This window comes from Anomalospiza imberbis, chromosome 17 (genome assembly GCF_031753505.1).
Source record: "Anomalospiza imberbis isolate Cuckoo-Finch-1a 21T00152 chromosome 17, ASM3175350v1, whole genome shotgun sequence".
Classification (NCBI taxonomy): Eukaryota; Metazoa; Chordata; class Aves; order Passeriformes; family Viduidae; genus Anomalospiza; species Anomalospiza imberbis.
In genome coordinates, this window is record NC_089697.1 from 5,594,751 (window position 1) to 5,613,227 (window position 18,477).

At 44.3% G+C, this 18,477-nt stretch overlaps 1 protein-coding gene across 2 annotated transcripts in view; it reads right to left on the minus strand.

The window, feature by feature from the left end:
• Positions 1-3,533: 3,533 nt before the first annotated feature.
• STK4 (serine/threonine kinase 4) overlaps positions 3,534-18,477 on the minus strand; it is a 45,809-nt gene continuing 30,865 nt past the window's right edge. For both annotated transcript variants that reach the window (XM_068207561.1, XM_068207562.1), the window contains one exon: positions 3,534-6,620. In XM_068207561.1, coding sequence (XP_068063662.1) covers positions 6,462-6,620 — 159 coding nt within the window. In that variant the 3' untranslated portion in view covers positions 3,534-6,461. The remainder of the gene's footprint in view (positions 6,621-18,477) is intronic.

Genomic DNA, 18,477 nt, shown 5'->3' on the forward strand with positions numbered 1-18,477 from the left:
TGTGGATGCTGGTTTCTGTTTTGTGGCAGCTGTACGAGCTCAAGCAGGCCACAGACTGAGCCAGGGCTAGGTCAAGGTGAGCAGGAGCAGCCAAGCTGCTCCCTCAGTGCTGCAGGTCCCTGTCAGCCAGCTCCAGCCCCACCCTGGAGCACAGCAGAGTTCCCACCTCACCCCTGCTCTGCATGGTGTGCTGACAGCTAGTCCTGGTGCCTGGCCCACTGCTGTCATCCTGGCTGGAGCAGTTTGAGTAACCCACCTTCCTGAGGCTCAGTGAATGAGGCATTCATGGGGTGTGAGGGAATGTGTTGGAGCTGGTGGGCTCTGGGATAAGCCACTCAGGGAGCCAGGCATCACAGCTGGGAGGGAGGAAATCCTGATGCTGCATGTGGCTCTCTGATGCTCTGAGATGAGGGGGTGTCTCTAGGCTGCTGCTCTGCAGGGGCTGGCTGGGGAGGGCACGACTTAACCACTGCTCTTCCTGTGTCAGGTGCATTACCCTGCTGGGTGTGACAGGGGTAAAACCAGTTTGATCTTTATTCCTTTGAGAGCCTTCCCATTAAAAAAATTTAAAATCCACATGCTGCTAGTCCTTCCAAGGCAAAAGCTCCCCTGCCTTGGGGGCTATAAGCAAGGCAGGATCTCCTGTGAGCCCCTCTCCACATGGCAAAGGCACATCAGAGGGGGCTGGTGCACGAGAGCTCCAAGCTCGGGTTTGGGAAAGCCACGAAAGATGTTTGCTTTTTTTAGCCTCCTGCTCTCTGTGAAGACATCAGGATTTGTATGGCTCTGAGTAAGTGCACTAGGAAAATCCTCCCACTGCTGTGCAGGCAGATCTGGCAGAGCTGGAGCTGTGCAGAGCAGGAAGAGCCGGGTGCAGGAAGGTGCCCAGCAGCAGAGTGGGTGAGCACACCCACGCTCCCCAGTGAGGCACGGCTGTGCAGCACTGGGCTGCAAGGACGGGCCTCACTTACTATTTCTAAGGCAAGTAGGAAACTCGTGTTCTTTTGCTAATCCCTAATCAGTTTTCCTGAGTGGCTGCATTTTCATTTGATACAGTGGGTAAATCAATTACACACTTTATCAGGTTATTCCTATAAAGCTTCTTTCCACATTCACCAAATGATTGACTAAAGCATGACTCTCTTGCCTCCAGGGAATGGTGATTAAGAAGTGACCTTATTAAGCTATTTAATGCAGCTGAGAATTAGACAACTCTGCTCAAAGAGACAAAGTAAACTTCATTACCTTTGTTTAAAACTTCTTTTCCTTTGCCAACTTTCAGATCCATGACTACCCTGAGCATGATCTGTGCACTTGGATGGTAATTAGAAAACCAGGAGATTTTAAAGGGCTTCACCTATAAGAAGGAAAGACTCCTCACTGGTAGTGTTTCTGGGATCTCTCCTGCTCACAGATTCCTACAACCCTGCTGACCTCAGCAAAAATCAGATCTCATTGCTTGAGCACACTGCTTGAAATGTTGAATCAGTGCTACTTCTATTTGCTGAACTACGTAAAGAGATCAGTAAAAACAAACAGTGCAGCAGTACTTCCATTTTTCTTTTTTTTTTTTTACAAAATAATGCTAAACCACTTTTGCCTCGTAGTGAGATAGCCCCAAGGTCTGCATATACTTATGGGTTCACTTTAGCCTTTACCTGAACCCAAGCTGCTTAGTTGTAGGAAAAACACAAAATCAAAACTATTCTAACCATCTGAGAAAGCCAAATGAGCAGCCTTGAAGGCACGGAATTAAATTAACCAAATGTGCCTAGTCAGTTTACACCATTTCAGGGAATAAAACCCACAGGTCAGGCATGCAGGGAGGCACAGCTCCAGCAATATATGTTCACATCCAGAACATGAGTCTGCTGAGAGCAGCACAGTGGGAAAAACTGCCCCACATTTCTTTCAAGATCATGCTCTCTGTAGTGAAGGAATGATGGTCCAGAGCTTGTGAGCCCCTTGGGCTGAGGAAAATGCACCCTACAGCTCAGCTGTCTGCTGACTGTGCACAGACAGGTCTGCAAGAGGCTGCTGTCACCACTCAGGATGGGACTCAGGGGCTCTGGGCTCCCTCCCCATCCAGCACTGTATTGATTTGGGCAGCAACAACCTAGAGAGGAGCAGGACCGTCCTTCATAGATGGAATTGAATTGTTTTAAAGTTTTCAAACACATTGGCTTTCTTCCTGGGCTCTTAAATTAAAGAGCAATTAACTTTCAGTCTGGAGAGAGCTGATGGGTATTTCCTGGTTTGAATCTTCAGAATTTTGCCAAAATGATTAGTGAAATGAAAAATTGTCAACTCTCGAGGCAGGGCTGTCAGCCAGCGCTCAAAGCATTTATCCAGGCTCGGACTCTTTTGGCCTGTGGACAGCAGGAAATGGTACAAAATGAGGGTGTAGGAAATGAGTAGCTGGGCAAAAAGGACACTGGCACAGCAGCTCCTGTACCTTAATGCTACTAATTATTAAAAACTGCTGGTGCTGTGGGCTTAGTGGAGAGCTGACTTTTTCCCTTATGGGGGAGAACACCAAGGCTAACCACCAGTCCCAGCTCGTGGGAACCTGTTGTTGGGTTTGTAAGTCACATGCAGAAGTTTGTGCAGCAGGTACAGTGCTGCCAGCACGGAGGGAGTGCACACAAACACTCCCCTGGTATGGCTGCACAACCCTCCCTCCCTTTGTTCTGGGGCTCCACAATATCCTGGTAATGTTGCTGAGAAGATGTGAGAGCTCCAGGCTTCCCCAGTTACTAGAAAATCCCGCAGCCTCCCCCCCTTTGATTTCCAAGCTCCTTCCCAACACTTAAAAGCTCAGATCTATTTTGTTTCTTCCGGAATTGCTAACCAAAGCTGACTCCTGAATGAATTCTGTCTCTGCTCCAGTTAGTCATCCCTCCAGGACAGATTTAGTAACTGCTCAGGGAAACCACATCCAAGCCAACAGTTCACCATTGGAAGGCAGCACCCACTCACTGTCAGCTTCATCTTTTTTCTGAGCTGGAAAGCTCAAAGTGCAGCAAGTGAGCCAGAATTAGGAGTGAGCCTCTAGCTTCACCTGTTGTGTAGGAAGGTGGATAAGTTGGTATGTACCTAGCCCCAAATCTGCCTGCAGGCTCAGGGAAGCAGCTGCAGAGACAGCAAGGACCTACAGCAGAGCTCAGCATCCCCATCTGCCAAAACATCTCATGGGGCAAACATCCCTCCTGCAAGGCTGGAGCTCCAGGCAGGGCTGCCTGTGCTCCCCCGTGTTGGAACTGCCTGAGCATCATCTCCTGAACCCCCACAAAGCTGCCAGCACATGGAGTTGCCCCTCTGCTCAAGCAATCTCACCCCGAGCTGCAGCATTAGTAATGTTTTAAAGCGTGTGTCTGACATGTTCACTGCCTGTGTTCCTGAAAGCTTGTGCCCTCCTCCAGAACGTTGCATAACATTGGCTGACTAGAGGTGCATCATGTTAAAACTTGTCCTGGTAAACAGTAACACCCCCAAGTACTGCAATGCATAAATATGAGACACAACACTGATGCTTTCAGGTAGGGACAGTTTATTTGCCCCTTTGAACAAATAAGGCAAGATATTTGAGAAAGATCAAACAAAATCTCCTGTATCAAACTGAGAGGAATGCAATAAAAGTAACTGTTCCATACATATACAAACTAAAGACCCAACACTATTATATACAAACGGCCAGATCTTACAAAACAGCATTTCAAGTCAGCAGTTTATGCCAGTGTTGCTAATTTCTTTGTTACAAAAAAAGTTAAAGCTACAAACTTCACATTTGTAAGTCTCACATGACTGATACCATCAGTATCTCCAGGTTTTAGAAGCAAAGGGAATGGTTTGTCCAGAACCCTTTCCAAATGCAGATGGACCCACGGAGCACATGAATACAGCTTCTCAATTAAGCAAGTCTTTTGCTTAAAACTTTGTCAAAACATGCTTTCCTTATGGTACCAGCCTTGGTCATAGCTTGGAGGACTCTGAGGAATGAACAGTTTCTGTGCTCCCAGACATTCTACAAAGGGACCAAAAAGGGAAACATTTTCTCCAGCAAATCGAAAATCAGTGAAGGAGAAAATAATTCCTCTGCACTACAGTTTCAAATGCAAGAAACATCATTGAGTCTCACCCACTGCAAGCATTTTAGAAAGGTTCAAAGACAGTTAAGCCATTGGACCAGTTTTAGTTATTTTGGTTCATTTGCTATATTTTAAGACAATCACGTCAGCAAAGCAGAGTATTTCAAGAGTGCTTACATTCAGTTACAGCAGTCACAGGTTGCATATTCTGTAAATAGACACCACCCCGTGGTGTTTCACCTTAAAGTTGGGGTTTCTAATGCCCTCTGATCTCTACAGAGTTATCAATACAGTGCAGAGAAAAATATCCTTCCAGCAGAACAGGCTTGACCCAGGCCACACAGGCAGTGCACAACTTACCATGTCACAGATCTCTGTGTCCGCCACACCAGAGGTGCTGGGCCAGATCCATCCAAGTGACTTATACAAGATCCAACACTGACCAGAGATCTGCCTGCTAAGCTGGAGGAGTTTCTTTGATACAAAGGATGCTCATGAAAATTGCTCATCATGAAGACATGGTTAGGGCAAAGCCTATTGCACAGATTCCAGATGAGCACGGTATGAGCCCTGATGTTCCCCAGCACCGGGGGCTGTCAGATTGCTGGCTCTCCCAGGATGTACTCCTCCTGCAGCACCCTACATACACTGCTTACTGCCTCCCTTTTCCTTAGGGCCAGCTGTGATCCCACTGCATTATCAAACTGAGACAAACCCATGCAATGAGCCCTGCAGAGGGTAAGAATGGCTTGGTTCCTTTCACAGCTGTGGAGCAGAACTGTGAGCAGCAGCCAAGAGCCTGCTCCAGTGGGGAAACAAGACCCTACAGAAACATGAAACAAACACATCACCCCTGTAGCAGCATTTGACTCAGGAGACACTGCTGTTTAATCATCTAGGTGATGTACCAAGGAAGCACGATGTGGAAACTGTTCCCTCTATCAGAACAAAAAAAAAATATTGGTAGAAACACTTGCTCTGCCCAAACATTCCATCATATGCTAGGCACACCTAAAACTACACAGCTGTGCTGTTAGAGCCCACGGGGCAGAGGCATTGCTCAGCTCCTGCCCTGCAAACAGGCTTTGTTTTACTCTCCACTCTGATGTGAGCTGATTGCACCGTCCTCTCAGCGATTGTACATGCTCGGGGCACTGTGGTTGATTGAGCTATGCTGGGCAGGGATGGCAGGGAAATTAAAAAAAACAACACAAGAGCATCCAGAGGAACTGGACTGAACCTCTTCCAGCAGGACACTGGTAATTGTCTTCCCATCCAGATCAACTCTGCCTTTGCTCCACCACCATGAATGCACATCTTTGTTAATTTAACAGTCTTTACTTTCTGTTTGACTCTCCTGATGCGCTAAACCTTGCAGAAATGTGAAGGATTGTGAAATCAAGTTTTTATTCAAGCATCCAAAGATGTAAATTTGAAATGAAGCCCATAAAATATTTCCCAAGCTGTGGAGATTTTTAAGTCCTCTTAGACACAGCTGAAGTACCTAATTCCTGAGAGAGGTTCACACAACTTCCACCCATTCAAACGCTGTTTCCTTTTCCCAGCACTCCATTCTCAGCAGGGTCTCCCTGAAGGACATTTCCAAACAGACAGACAAAGGGGTATCAGATCACTGACTGGCTTTTGGTTTTAAGTGGATGTGGATTTTAAATTACAGAATGTAATTTCTTAAGGAGGCACAACATGCTTTATCTACTCGTGTAAATTCATGAAGTACACAAAATGAGGACAAAACTGAGGTCTTGAAGATATCACACTTGCTTAAAGCACACAGTGTAAGGCATGGGGCTTATTACAGGCTTTTTAAAAACTGAGATTTAAGTTTCTTTCAAAAGGCTGGAACAGTTTGTACATGTTTTCACTGGCTCTCTTAAGTGAGCAAAAACTTATCAGTACCTTAACAACAGAAACAGTTAACAGCTTGAAATTGAGTCTGTGCATTCACAAAGGAAAACAAAAACAAAATCGCACAAAAGAATCAGCTATTACAGACAACCATCTGTATTAACTTAAACCAAAATAGTCTCCTGAAAGTTCAGTTGAAAAGAGAGTGAGCCAACTTTCATTAGCCAATTTCTATCTGGTTCCTCTGGTTTAAAAACAATCCTCCTAAAAAATAGTAACAGAACTCTTTTGGAATTATGTTTTAAATATATGTCTAACATTAAAACATACAATCAGGATTTTCCACATGATGGCATTCCTGAGTTCACAAAGGTGCTATGGAAAAATAAACGAGCAGAAGTATTGCCCTCTATTTTGCTAGCATATTTCAATAGAAATCAATCTGTTCAGTAGTCATAAAAGCAAGGGGCTGATTGTTTGAGGATGGAAGAACGCTCTACCCGTGGCTCAGAAGTTCTGCTGCCGTCGCTTCTTGGCTTCGATGGCATCGAGGATCGGCTGCCGCTTGGATTGGTACTTCTGGCGGATCTCCTCGATCTCCTGCTCCATCATGGGGTCCAGAGCAGAGAGCCTCTTCTGGAGCTCATCCACGCTCCAAGTCTTCAGCTAGCAGGGAGACAAAAGAGGAACAGACACTGGCATCAGTGCAAGCACCACCCACACACCTGCAGGGATCCTGCTGCTCCTCTGACGGCCACAGCGCATCTCCCAGCAGGGAAAGACACAAAGAGCTCTGCTCCAGGCTGCTGCCCTCAGTGAGAGTGGTGTGAGCCTCAGGACACTGCTTCTGCTCATCTCACAGGTACATTACATGCTCTGGTTGCTGGCAGTGTGAGCACACGACCAACCAGTGAAATGTTTTCCCCATGGAGTTGCTTTTCTAATGCTTCGTTTTGCAGGCTTAGGATAGAAATGCTGCACTGAGATGGAAGGAAAGCAAAGTTCTCTTCTCCCCATTCCTTGCAACTAAACCTCCTTATGCTAAATGACAAAAGAAGACATAGGGAACAGGAAGAAAATAATACCACTGACAAAAGCTGCATGTGAAAAAACCCAGGCAATTATGTACAATCAGGCTGAATCTCAGTCAGGGTGAGGAATTCAGAGTCTGCTACACCAGAAATCCCAGAGCACAAACACACACCAGGTCACTTTGGGTCAGCCTTGTACTGCTAAAATATGCAAGTACAATTTGTATTTTCCTGTGCACGTGAAGATCTCAGGCTCATCTGGACAAGCTCCCTCTCCCTGAATTCTCTCTCTCTGCCTGACCTTTGTTTAGTTGGCTGTCTTGTCTGTGGCAATTTGCCAAGAACTGGCACAGGAAAGTTTTGCTCTGTGATTACAGATGCCAAGTGTGGCCTGGGATAGTCTAGATTGTCCACAGCTACAGCCTTTATGTAATGTTCTAATATTATAACTGGTGCAACAGACAGGATTTTAGTATAATGTTAAAAATATGGACACTGGAAGTGCTTCAAATGTTTACTTAAGCACCAGTCCTTTCCCCATCCAAGACCAAGTGACCACAGGAGAGATTATTTTACAGGCATTCCAGCAGGACAGAAATGATTGTGCAGCACCTGCTATCACTAAGCACCTGCTGTGGATGCTAAGAATATGCAAAATAATTTGGGTTCTTTCTTGTGTGCAAAGAACTGTCAAAAATTTTTTTTTGCTTTCAACAAATGTCATAATTAAGTGACTTATCTTTTTTTTCATGCAAGTGAGCCTGTTCTAGTTTAGCTGTTAATTAATCAGCTGTCATGATTACTCTTCACAAAACACCGAGTGAAATGTTTGCTGCCTACTATAAGGCAACAAATGAATGTTTAATGGCAGTTTGCTTCACTCCTTAAAACTAAGGTATGGAACTCCTGATGCCTTTTCCTGAGGTGGAAGAGATACCAGTCCCGAAATCATGAGGTCACCTGCTACTTAATTTCTCACAATGTCTTTTGAAGTTCTTTAGCATATTCTGCTAAACAAGATCTTTCCTAGTTGCTGTTTCAAGATCACAAATCCATTTTAATAATCCAGACACATATGAAACAACCTTTCTGCCCAGGGTATACAGTTTTTCAGCCTTTCCAATCAGGCAACTGTTCATTAGAAAGACAAAGCACTTCCTCCACGAAGATATATATTATTTATACACATTAAAGCAGCTTTAACAGGCAGCAGTTTAAGTTGATGCATGGCACCAGTTGCCTTTTCACACTAATTTATTAAGGAGCAGGTAATTATTCAACATTCCACTTCCTCACAGTCTAGGGAATTGAAAAGTCAAATAAAAATGCAAAAGAGAAGAAAATATTAATACAAGTACTGAATACATATACTAAGCAGCTACACCTCTTCCAGTGCTGGACTGCTTAAAGAGAGTATTAGAACAAATCTACACCACCTTTCTCAAGGTGTAAGCCAACTATTAGATGTGAGAAATTGCCCTAGGGCTGCAATCTTCCAGGGATGCCCTTTGAGCCTTCTCTGCCTTCCTCCTGAAGTGCCTGGGTGCTGCTCGGAGCCAGAAACAAAGTGCCTGAGCTGGCAGAGCAGCGATGGGCTCTCTGGAACACATGGCAGTATGAAAACACTGCCCTGCCGCTGTCCTTGAACAGGATGGAGCATCAGGGGACATCCTCCGTGGACACCGACACACCGAGTCTTCCTGCAAAGTCTAAGAGCTGCTTGCCAAGGGACACAACAGCTTTGACAGTTCCAGGGACTGTGTTTGTCAGGACAGATGGCTGAACAGCGTGGAAGATGCTGGAGCACAGCTAAGTCTGGAGTGGGCAAAGCCCACGGATTATATCAGTACGAACCAGCGGGAAGCGGGTTACCTGCGTGACGCAGAGCAAAGCGGCCGCTTACGGAGCCGATCACGGGTTAAACACCACGGGGACGGTGGCAGAAGGAAGGGAGGCAAGTGCATGTGCCCAGGAGCACCCTGTGTGCAGAGCTGCGTCAGTGAGGATGAACGACTCACAGTTTTCATCTGGAATAATGGCACACTGTCTGGGAATGCCACGCTACTCCTGGAAGGGGTGGAGAAGCCAAAGGGCAACGCTGGTGCAAGGTCCAGGAGGTGACTGCTCAGCCCAGATGAGCTGATGGGAGACTGGCAGGTCCCCAGTGGGTAATGAGAGCCACACAGAGCAGGGGACACCCAGCCCTCTGCTCCCCCTGCGACAGCAAGAGCCTGGGGAGCTGGCCTGGGCAATTACTCAGCCTGTCCTTCCGCTCACACACACATCTTCAGAAGGAAAAAAATACAGCAAACTTCAAAATGTGATGGCCTCCATTTCCCTTTGCTGCCTGGCATTTCACTGTAAGGCAATGCCAGAGACAGGCTTTCTCCCAGAAATGAAGTTTTAGACTCCAGTATATCTCTTTCTGCACTCCTGGGACACTGACGTTATTCTCTTAGAGAAACGCCAGGAGCAAAATAAGACAAGAAGGACAAGGACAGCATCTCATGACAGACTGTTACCCGGGGTAAAGTCTCAGTGCTGAGCAGCTGCAATTAGAGCTGGTTTTAGCCACGGGCTCAGTCCCACTCCTCTCCTCACTTCTCAGCATTTCCTCTGCTCTAAGAAGTCTAACTGTCTCTGTAAAAGCTATCTATTTTTGTCCATGCTGATCAAATACCTAAGACAAACTTCTAAAGGAAGAAATCTCATTTCAAATGTAAAGCTGGATAAAAAATACTTGTTCTAAGGTTGGCCAAACTAATCTATCAAAATGGTGAGGAGGCAGCACATGAAACTCTTCCAGCAAGGCTGTATGTTGAGAAAGCTAATTTTTAACCGTTTGATTAACAGTTGTACTTTTACTTGAGGTTTTGAGAATGATCTTAAGTCTGTAAAAATGCCCAACTGAAGACATATGTCAGATGTCAGAGGTGGAAGTGTTCATCTGAAAGCCTCTCACCCACAGCCGTTGGATGCTGTTTGTTTTCTTCAGACATCACTGACAGCAACATCTTGTTTTAATATGCTGATGATTTCTACTGCATAATTCAGAAGGACATATATAATTATATCCTTTGGAAGGACATAACCTACAGCCTTCCCACGTCTACACAGTAGTGATGGACAAATCAGGAACAGATAATTTGAAATACAATTTCTTCCTCAAGGAGAAGATTTGTAAGCTATTCATGACATTCCTTTGTCAGCACTTCTGACAGATTTGCAGACAACTACCCCACTGAATAATGTTCAACTCAGCAAATTGCTTCTGAGTTGCAGTTATTTCAAATCACCATCTTAAAAACAGGGGGGGGGGAAACTCCACTTGCATTTCTTACAGTCAGGTAAAGTGTCACAGGAACATGATATTCTACTGAATGTAAATGAACCTAAGCAGCAAAAGGAGAATAAATGTAAGCTCTCTGCAGGCATAGCCACAGGTTTGGCATTCAAGGGCACCATGGTCTGAACTTTATACCTCTGCTGTTCTGTCCTAAACAGGACACAGCCCAAAACCCTGCCAGCATGCCAGACTTCTGTTTCACATAAAACAAACAAACAAAAAAAACTGTTGTAAAACACAAAGCCTAGAGAATTAACTCAGCCTCTGCCCTGTCCCCACGAAAACTAAACAAAAACCCCAAATGGTGAAAACTTTTTGAATTAGAAGCTGATGTAAATGACTCACAGTCCCCTTAGTACCCACAGCCCTCACAGCGAGGAGCACCTGTGCTGGTTTCCCTACAGCAAGGTCTGTAGCTTGCCCAGTTTGGGACTTGGCACATCCTCTGGTCCCTCAAGAGCCCTTGAGCAGCACAAGGTCACCACTGCCTGGACCAGCTGCACTAGTGACATAAATATGGTCATCCAGAGACCCCTGAGTCACTTCAGCCATCGTTCTTATTTGCTCCTCTGGCAAAACCACTGCCAGCCAAATCTCCTTGCTGCATGAGTTACGAGCATCACACAGAAATGAGCTGTTTCCCAGCAGCTTTCACACATTTCTCTCCCAACAAAGAGTTTTGGCCAAGCTCTAGCTCACTGACTGCACAGGAATCAAAAAATATTATCTTGGGGCAAGTGGAAAACATGCTTCTCCTGAAACTTTCTTTTTACTCACTGACACTGATTTTGATCCCTCCATTTAGCATAAAGCATTTTCTCTGCATGTCTGCAAGGTTTCAAGCTACCTGGGCTTTGCTTTTAAATACTGTCTTTCAAGTCCTGAGGCGTGTGCCAAACAGGAACCCTCTATCCCCTGGGTGGGGATGCAGTTTTTCTACCATCACTTTTCAAATGTGCAGATGGACCCTGACTTCTGGAACAAAACCGGAATATGTATGACACTGGTGAGATGAAGTTACTTTCCTCCTGGTGAAAGCATTTGAAGAGTTTTTCAGAAGGAGAATATTTTCAAGTCTTGTCACTACAACCAATCCTACAAATAAAATTAGGAAGTTGTTCTCTTCTTCCTTAGCCTTCCAGACATATTCCTCTACCCTAATTCCTGTGAGTTTGAACACTTGTCTTCCACACGCTCAGGGTGTTTTCCGAATATCCTCCCACTCTTACCAAGAGCCTGTGGCTTTTTAGAAAGAAAACACCCAGCTGTAGCAATTGCTCTGCCTGCCTTTCACCCAGAGATTCCAGGTGGCATTTACTGCTCAACATAACTTGATGTCAAACTTTTAAGTTTTATATAGCCCTTAGAAAAACTGGCTTTGGCAATTGTCACTTCATAAGAGGCAGTGGGAGTTTGAAGACTAAAATACAGAAGTAATAAAATTGCAGCTTCCCACGCTACACAGGGAAATAAATTCTTAGTAGAAAAGATACAAGCTAGATGGGAGCTAAGGAAAAACAAATTAATTGTCTATTTAGCACAGCTTTTATTGTTATAGTTTCCTTTTAAGCCTAGTTTTATGCTGCAATCTAACAGTTCTTGACTGCATAGCCAGTGATCAAAGCCTCCCATAAAACTCATCAATCCCATCAGCAGGGAGCACAACCCATCATTTTTTGTGTGTATTTAGACAGGCAAACTCTAAGCGTGGCTTGAGAAGGGGTTTTACCCAAATCAAGTTACCCAAGCTATGCTAAACATTAAATGCCAAATAGGAATTTGCTGTTAGAGATAACCAAAAGCACTATCACGGTAATAGAGTAGCAACAGTGTGCTTTGGAAAAACAAAACCAGAACAACCAACTGGGACTACAATTGTGTGGAAGCCCCTCAGGGGAGGCTGTTGATGATCACACTCGACAGCAGAAGTGGCTACACGTGAGACAAGTATAAAACAATTCCTGCAAGTTCAGTTAAATGTTCAGGTGTCCTTTAGGAAGGGAGGCTCTTCACAGAAGAGAATAATTAAACTCTTGCTTCACTTGACCTTGGCTATCACCAAGGCTATCAAGATGCTTCCCTGCCGATAAAACCAAGGGCACACTGAGACTTCCTTCTCCAGAACCCTGCAGATCAGTTTGATGTGTATCCACCTCAACTCCTGAACTTTCCTGCTATCACCTCCTCAAACAGAGTTTTATTTCTGGGAGGAGCTCTCCCATCAGATGCCATTTGCTGTGGCTGCTTGTAGCAAGCAGCTTGGGGCAGAGCTCAGCCTGCAGCACGCAGGACTGCAGTGGGGCTACAGAGAGCACAAGCCAGGGAGGGGTGTCAGAACTCAGGGATTCATCAGTGTGAGCGCTGACAAGGGGAAGAGCTGAGATCATCCTGGAATTAGCTTTCTGTAACTTGAAAGACTGCTTAAACAAGGTATCCATTAAATGCTCATATCAAATACACTCTGAGGACACAGATTACTCAAAAGTACTATGCACTTTTTTTGAACCAGGAAAAAAAAAAAAAGTCCTCAATTTCCTTGGCCAAAATTAAATTGTAGTAAGGTAATTTCTCAGGCTCAGCAGTGCTCCAGACTTCAGATCTTGAAGATGGTAATATAAATTGGTGTTGGAATAGCATGCTATTTTTTCCCATAGCATTTTTCCTGAAATGCTGCCTCAATATCACTTGGCATACTTTCAATCACTGCTCTAAAAATTAAGTGCCTCATTCTCGTTTACGCTTCCAACACAAGAAAGCCTTCATGTAATGTATGAGCAGGCATTAACTATTTATTCACTTTAAGTTGTCAAATACAAAGGACACAAGGACCTACTGGCACTTTCCGACCATTTTTCCTCATCCATCAGGTCCCTACAACTTCACAGATCTGTCAAGCAGCCATGCTACAGAGGGGCTGCAGTAAATCAGAACAAGCCCTTGTGCCTACACAAGCACTAATTATCTTGCTTTTCCTCCCTTTTAGCATCAGCATGTCAGTGAAGTTTCTCACTGTTATGAAAGCAATGGAGGAAATGCACTCATTGTGGGATTTCATGCAAGATTAAAAATACAGTTATTAATCTTTCAAAAGATTTGAAAAATAAGTCTCAGCAGCACAAGCTTCTGCTTTTAATGCATGTTAATTATTTAGGCAATATACTGGCAAAACACATCACGGACTGCAGCATCCAGCACCAGCCAAAACATCAAAACATCTCTGCAGCTACAACTGCCCAAAGAAAGAGAACAGGAGCAGTGATCAGTGCACATCTGGAGACTGTTCTCAGAACAGTCACCTCACCTGAACAGCAGATGGCTTTCCACATAGAAACAACACTTTCAATAAGATCATCAGATGACCCAGAGGTCAAGTCAGCTTAAGCCAGTTAAATATTTAAGTGCAATCACAGCATCACTTTTGTGGAAGAAAAGATGGACACTACAACACACTCAGCTTTTGATCCCCAGCTGAACTGGAAAATGCATCTTAACAGAGAGTTATATCAGAGGAGACCCAGGGCCTCCCAAGTGAAGTGTTTGGGATGGCTCTACCTCACCTGCACAGATGTGGAGCTACTGCAAGTGAAGCACCTTATTGTTATGAATGCCAATAAGGATTCCAGTTAATTTTCCAAGTAGCTCTGCTTACTTGATTAAAATAAAGGTTCATGACCCCAGACCATGGTATCTGTACTACCCCTGCAGAATTCCTGGAGGGCCATGTGTGCCATCCTTCTCCTCGCCAGACACGCTGGGAAGATCATATCTAAACTGGAAACTGCCTCTGCAGGAATGACAGCTGCCAAGACCTCTCTCCCCAGCCTGGCACCCTGAGCAAGGCTTCTCCCAAGCAGGCACAGGATCACAGCTCAGGGGCAGCTGCCCCTCCGTTCCAGCCTCATTGCTGGGGTCTCACCAGTGCCTGCTGAGGCCACTGCTCTTCCCTAGCAAGAGCTGCCACAGCTTTGCTACTCCCCTCTATCTTAGTTCAGGCTACATTTACACCCATAGTGTTTGATCCTGCTGGTTCAGCAAGGACCTTTCTCAGCCCCACCTCGAGCAGCCCGTTCCTGTGGCTGCTCTGGAAGAGACACACACGCCCTGGACACACAACTGCTCCTCACCAGCTCAGAGGCACCTCTGCCTTCCCACCCTCCCTACACTTTGGACATTTTCCCCCGTTCCTCAAAAGCCTTTAGGAACCAGAGAGCAGCTTTGCTGTTGGCAAGGTATCAGGAAATTCCCAATTTCAGAGGATTACAGCAAACATCCCGTGAACACCACAGCCAGGGTCAACAGCCTTGGCATCCCTGGGCTGCTCTTAGCCAAGAACTGCATTTCACTATTCCCTGCTGTAATCCTTAAAAGGCCCAGGGAAGTTTTGGAAGCCCAACCATAGAACCTCTGCAAGCTGTTACTATCCTCAGCATTGTCCTGAAGTATTAAGGAAGAAAACCCATCCAAAGGTCTACTTGCTGATATGAGTGCTGAGTGATCATTAAAAAAATAAAGCTTCTTAAAAAAAAGAACAATTTATTTTAACCTTCTAAGCACCAAGATTAAATTTCCTTTTTTAGCCTTAGTGTCAATTATGAGTGTGAATAGCCCCATTCACTTCCAAAATCACCCCAAGTCCTGTGCACACTTTGTGTAAATAAAGGAATGACAAATGGTGTCAGTGTTATTCTGCAGCACTGAACTTCAGGAAGTCCAAACCTTGAAAACCTTGAAATCCTTTAGGAACTTAGAAAGTGGCTGACTAATCCTATCACCACAAAGACAAGTTATCTCACTGCTATTCTTTTTTCAGTAACTGAATTACAAACCAAGCTAAAAGGGCAGCCTGTCTGCACAAGCAAGCAAAAAAAAAAAAAAGAAAGAAAAAAAAAAGAAAGAAAGGAGCACCGTTTGCTTTTAAAAAGCACCTGCTCGCCAGAGGTTTGATTAAATAAAAACAGCAGGGTTTTTTTCCTTCTCTAAGTGATTATGATTTAATTTTCTTAAGTAAGAGCAGAAAAATACCTCTGAACATGCAAAAATAAATCATGTCATTAGGCCATGAGGATCTGGCAAGCTGCACAACTCAGCTATAAAGTAGAGAGCTGACCAACGTGGGGTTTTTCTCCTTTTTTTAAGAAGAGCAATCTGTCAGAAAATGCTGATTCCTTTAAATCAAACAAAAATTTTTTACAAATCTGAAAAGTTTAACAAAGTTCTTCTAGGAAGTGTACATATGTCCATAAAGGATCTCCCTTCCAATTCCAGGTACCCTTCACCCCTCTCTCCCTTGCTCCTAAGGGCTTTTCTTGCTGAAGGATTAACAATTAATTTCTTCATTCAGGATCACTTATCCTGAATAAAGTGGAACAACTGAAGAGGTAAGAATACCTGAACTCAGAGTGATTAATTCATACAATATTTCTCAGTATGAAACACAAATGTAACTGAAGTGGTAACCAATTAACTAACACTAAATCAGCACTCGAATACAGCCTTTATTAATGATGTGGAGTAAGAAGCATCATTAACATATCTGAAGACTTCACACACTCAAATCTGCAAAGCACAGTGAAGGCTTAAAACACACAGTTTCAGTTTCAAAGGCTTAAGACTACATCATCCATGGCAAGCAGCCAATATAGCTTTAAATAACTTGGGCCTATTTCTCTTAAGAGTATTAAACTTTATTCAACAAACATTTTTGAGTCTTAGTCTCCCATTTTAGTTCCAGCTCCATGAAAGCTGCCGAAAGGGGTTTGTTTTCAGGAAGACCCCACATTGTCTATCCAAAAGTGAGGCCTATTACAAAACCTTGGTCCAACACTGCTCTGCCTCCCCTGCTTCACTCAGGGAAAGGAGGAAACAGCTGCAACTTGAAGACAAAGAAGACAGGAGAGAGAATGAAAAGCTTTCTGAGGAAAGACTGAATTACAGAGATTTCTACAGCATTCTGGAAAAATGAATAGCTACATGTCCATAGAGTTGTCTTTAAAACCAGGGACATGTGTTTAATATTTGAGAGGCAAGTATTTTTTGGGACAGTCTTCAGGTGAACCATCTCCACAAAATCTGTCTTGAATTAACCTGCACAATTCACTATGAAAGGTTTCCCCAGCTGTTCACTTGGGTATCCATTTATAACGATCCTGCGTGATGGCAGGACACAAAACAAGAAGGAACTAAACACTTCATTTCTGAACAATATTCCTTTCAGACTGTATCAGTCTGTATGTATTAAGCTGCTCTTTCTCCCTCTTCCTGAAGGTGAAAGCTTTGATTATGAATCGTAAAATGGTTTGGGTGGGAAGGGACCTTAAATCCCATCCAGTGCCACCCCAGCCATGGGCAGGGACACCTTCCACTGTCCCAGGCTGCTCCCAGCCCCAGTGGCCAACCTGGCCTTGGGCACTGCCAGGGATCCAGGGGCAGCCACAGCTGCTCTGGGCACCCTGTGCCAGGGCCTGCCCACCCTCCCAGGGAAGGATTTCACCCCAATATCTGATTTAAGACACCCCAAGGTTACACACACACCAGTCACACTGGCAATGCCTCGATGTTCCTGCAGAAGAGAAGAGGCTGCACAAGGTCTAATGCACCAGGTCCAGCAGTCAGAGCTGAGGTAACCTTTGCTCCTCTCACAGTTTGTCACTTCAGGCACTTGTCCAGATGAGACCCTACCCATTGGAAAGTGTTCACAGAGGCCTGATGGAGGCTTCATCCTTCCACTTTTCCAGATGGTCCAGCCTCCATCCCCCAAGAGGCAATCCAGAGCAGCTATAACAGACTCTCCATGCAGAGTCTCCAACAGGAGCCCTTTTTGGTACAGATGAGAAAAACCTGGACAAGCGTGTCTTTTTAAGCTACATTACCCTTTGCAAACATTTGCACTGACAGATGAGCTGGAAGAAGATTTCAGAAGCATTTCAAATAGATCTCATTTCAGCAGCAGAGTTCTCTCTTTAAGGGAGATGCTGTGCCAAGAACACATCCAGCCCTGAAAACACATCTCAAGGCACAACAAGGCTCAAACAGGTTTTCTAAAGAATTCAGAGAGCATTCTTCCAGCACCACACCTTCAGCTACCAATTCCTCTCCCCTTTTTCCCAAAGCAGAATTGCATGTTGCAGCCTGACCTTAACCATGCAGCAGCAGTAGAACAAACCCAATAATCACAGACCCAGGATGAAATTCTTTTAGTTACTTAGCTCATCTGCAAAACTTTCAGTCAATGTCCTAGCAGATTAAATCTACAGTAGGCAAGGGGCCTCCAAGATAGCCCAGGATGTTGAATTTACAAGTCTGAGTACTCTGATACGAAGTCGATTTCAGGTCACATTATTTCAGTCTCCATTAAGGGCTATGACCTAAGCAACAAACTACAGCAACTCATTTTACTTCCCACTCACTGCAGGTTTCATCTAAAAGCCTCATGTCACAGAAGGCCTGCTATATACAAAAATACAGCAAAAAATGAAAATCTGACAGCAAGTTGTGGCAGTAAGTGCTTTGCAATCAATGTCAGTTTGCACCAAAGTGAAAGCAGGTGGTGAGCAATGACCCTGTTACCAATCGGGAGAGAGCAGGAATCTATTCTCTTCCCAGCAGACACAAGAGTCATGTCTCTGAAGAACCTTTTTCAATTTTAAATATTGCTAACAAATTTTAAAACCAAATGTGGCATATTCTTCTTTTGTTGTTGTTGTTATAAAGGGAATTTGGAAAGGTTTATAAAACCTACGTACACAGAACTCACTGTGAATCACACTGCTGGTTTGACACAGCCACAAATCCAATGAGGTTTGCAGTGAGGTTCAGAGTGTCTTCCTCATGCAAATGTTACAGAAGATTCAAGACTACTTAAACAATAAAAGAGAGAAGCAAGCTGCTCCTGGGATTATTTTTAAAAAGATTGTTTGACTACAAGGTGACAGAATGAACCATTTGTCCTTAATAAAGATGTCACAAGTTAAAAGTATTCGCTAGGAAGAACATACTAAATATGCTGGAAAGGTAATGCTTAAAAGAGAAATAAACAATGAACAGAGCTTTAAAAAATCTTGGCAGATGGCTGAAGAGAAAAAAAAAAAAAAAGGAAATCCATTCAAGGAATGTCACTGTTATGAATCAAGACAGGTGACATTTAAAA